Source organism: Eimeria mitis, genomic scaffold, assembly GCF_000499745.2.
Source record: "Eimeria mitis Houghton genomic scaffold, Emh_scaff2149, whole genome shotgun sequence".
In the NCBI taxonomy this organism is placed as follows: Eukaryota; Apicomplexa; class Conoidasida; order Eucoccidiorida; family Eimeriidae; genus Eimeria; species Eimeria mitis.
The window spans coordinates 2,290-4,774 of NW_013570473.1; the positions used below are offsets into that span (position 1 = coordinate 2,290).

The window sequence follows — 2,485 nt, forward strand, 5'->3', positions numbered from 1 at the left end:
CCTTGCTACCGCGTGCTTGTCGCTACCCCCGGGTTGTCTGCTGCTGATCCCTCTTGGGCGCTGGAGCTGCTGCTGTAGTGAATACAGCAGCAGCCACATTCTGCTGCAGCAGCAGCAGCAGCAGCAGCAGCAGCAGCTCCCACAGCGAGCCCCTAGTACCCTCTGCTGCCCAGCCCGGCAGCTGAGCTACCTGTAGCTCCCTGGCGTTGACTAGCTACGGCTAGCTAGCTGGCGCATGGCTAGCTACAGCTACCCAGCTATCCCTGGCTAGCTACAGCTAGCTAGCCTTTACTAGCTACAGCTAGCTAGCCCGAGCTAGCTACAGCTAGCTGGCCTTGGCTAGCTACAGATGAATTACCTATAGGCTCCACAGCCCACCGCTGCAACAGGGGCTGCATGCCTTCTTNTGGCTAGCTACAGATGAATTACCTATAGGCTCCACAGCCCACCGCTGCAACAGGGGCTGCATGCCTTCTTATGTATCTGCAGATAGCTAGCTAGCTAGTTAAGCAGCTAGCTACCCAACTAACTACCTACCCAGCTAGCTAGCTAGCTACCCAGCTACCCAGCTAGCTAGCTAGCTACCCAGCTAGCTAGCTAGCTAGCTAGCTAGCTAGCTAGCTAGCTAGCTAGTTAGATTGCTAAGGAAAAGTAGACACGCGGTGTGTTGGAGTTGGTGGCCTGTACAGGTCTGCGGAGCTAAGAAAGAATCTGTGTACAGCCCCGCCGCCGCAGGCGCCTGGCTAGCTAGCCATTGAAGAGCAGCTAGCTAGCCAGTGGTGGTACTGCGGAATGGTGCAGCTGTGGCTAGCTGCACCAGCGAGCTGCTGCTGCTGCTGCTGCTGCCGCTGCTGCTGCTGCTGCCGCTGCCGCTGCAGCTCCAGCGGGAGCCAGCTAAAGGGATGGCTAGCTGGCTAGCTCGCACAGCTAGCCACACCCCTGTCCCTCTGCAGCTCGATAGAGTTCTCCCTCTGTCGCCACGGCTTTCTGTTGGTTCAGCAGCTGCTGCAGCAACAGCAGCAAACGCAGCAGCAGCAGCTACCTAGCTGCTACCTAGCTGCTAGCTAGCTGCTGGCTAGCTGCTAGCTAGCTGCTAGCTAGCTGCTACCTAGCTGCTAGCTAGCTGCTAGCTANGCTAGCTAGCTGTTAGCTAGCTGCTGGCTAGCTGCTGGCTAGCTGCTAGCTAGCTGCTAGCTAGCTGCTAGCAGCTAGCTGTTCCTGTGGCTAGACGTCATGCATGGCAGTTTGCTGCTGCTTGTAGACCATATACCGATACAGCAGCAGCCGCTGCAGGTGCTGCTTCATGCGGTGTAGAGACACCCGAATCTTTGCTGGGTTCGCTGCCAGCCTCTCGCAGCACTCTACCTTCTGCTGCTGCTGCTGCTGCTGCTGCTGCTGCTGCTGCTGCTGCTGCTGCTCGGTTGCTGGGTTTAGCAGCTCGCGGGCGCTGAGCCTGTTGATGGTGAGCAGCTCCTCCAGGTTGGTTGCAGCAGCTTCTGCCTCTGTTAGCTCTAAGACACACTCTTCATCATCCTGCTGCTGCTGCTGCTGCTGCTGTTGCTGCTGCTGCTGCTGCTGCTGCTGCTGCTGCTGAGTTTCTGCTGCATCCGGAGCACGAGGAGAATCCTCCTGTTCTGTCTTTGTCCCCTTACGACAGGGCAAATCATCATCATCAGCAGCAGCAGCAGCAGCAGCAGTTGCTGCTGCTGCTGTTGCAGTAGTCGTTGTGTCTGTCTCTTGAGCACCATCCTGTTGCTGCTGCTGCTGCTGCGTCTCCAGCATCCGCTCTTGCTGCTGCTGCTGCTGCTCCAGCTGCTGCTGCTTCTGCTGCTGCTGCAGCTGCTGCTGCTGCTGCTGCTGCTGCTGCAGCTGGGGTAGATGTGGGTACTGCTGCCAGTTAAGAAAGTGCGTTTTGCTGCCTACTTTCTCTCCGCCGCAAAACCTTCTATCTACGAGAGACATATAAATAAGCGGGCGGATCGATGCGCTGCTGTGGCTGCTACCCCGGTGACGCACAATGTTATCCATCACCACCAAGTCCCCTGCATACATACATCAGGGTTTAGGGTTTAGGGTTTAGGGTTTAGGGTTTAGGGTTTACAGGGTTTAGGGTTTACAGGGTTTAGGGTTTACAGGGTTTAGGGTTTAGGGGTTGGTGGGTGGGGTCTAGGGTTTAGGGTTTAGTCAGGGAGATACAATGGAGACAGAACGGTGCAGCAACACGAGATCATACAAAAGGAAATAGAAGGGTTTAGGGTTTAGGGTTTAGGGTTTAAACACACACAGCAGCAGGATGCAGCAGCTGCTTTAGCAGCAAGAATACAAACCACGAGACGAAACCCCAGATAACACAAACGCATAAAACACACAAAAAAATAAAAAGGTTTAAGGGTTTATATACTAGGGTTTGGATACTAGGGTTTAGGGTTTAGGGTTTAGGGTTTAGGGTTTAGGGCTCACCAGCCTGAGCATTCGAGTAGACTGG

At 55.2% G+C, this 2,485-nt stretch overlaps 2 protein-coding genes across 2 annotated transcripts in view; one reads left to right on the forward strand and one right to left on the reverse strand.

Annotated features, from left to right (window-relative positions):
• The window catches only part of EMH_0049360 (alpha-glucosidase II, putative), a gene marked incomplete at both ends in the record, with an annotated part of 2,282 nt that extends 2,204 nt beyond the window's left edge, over positions 1 to 78 (forward strand). The window contains one exon of the mRNA XM_013496516.1: positions 1 to 78. Within this exon, the coding sequence (XP_013351970.1) occupies positions 1 to 78 (78 nt within the window).
• A 1,146-nt stretch (positions 79 to 1,224) lies between these two features.
• The window catches only part of EMH_0049370 (uncharacterized protein), a gene marked incomplete at both ends in the record, with an annotated part of 5,218 nt that continues 3,957 nt past the window's right edge, over positions 1,225 to 2,485 (reverse strand). The window contains 1 exon segment of the mRNA XM_013496517.1: positions 1,225 to 2,042. Within this exon segment, the coding sequence (XP_013351971.1) occupies positions 1,225 to 2,042 (818 nt within the window).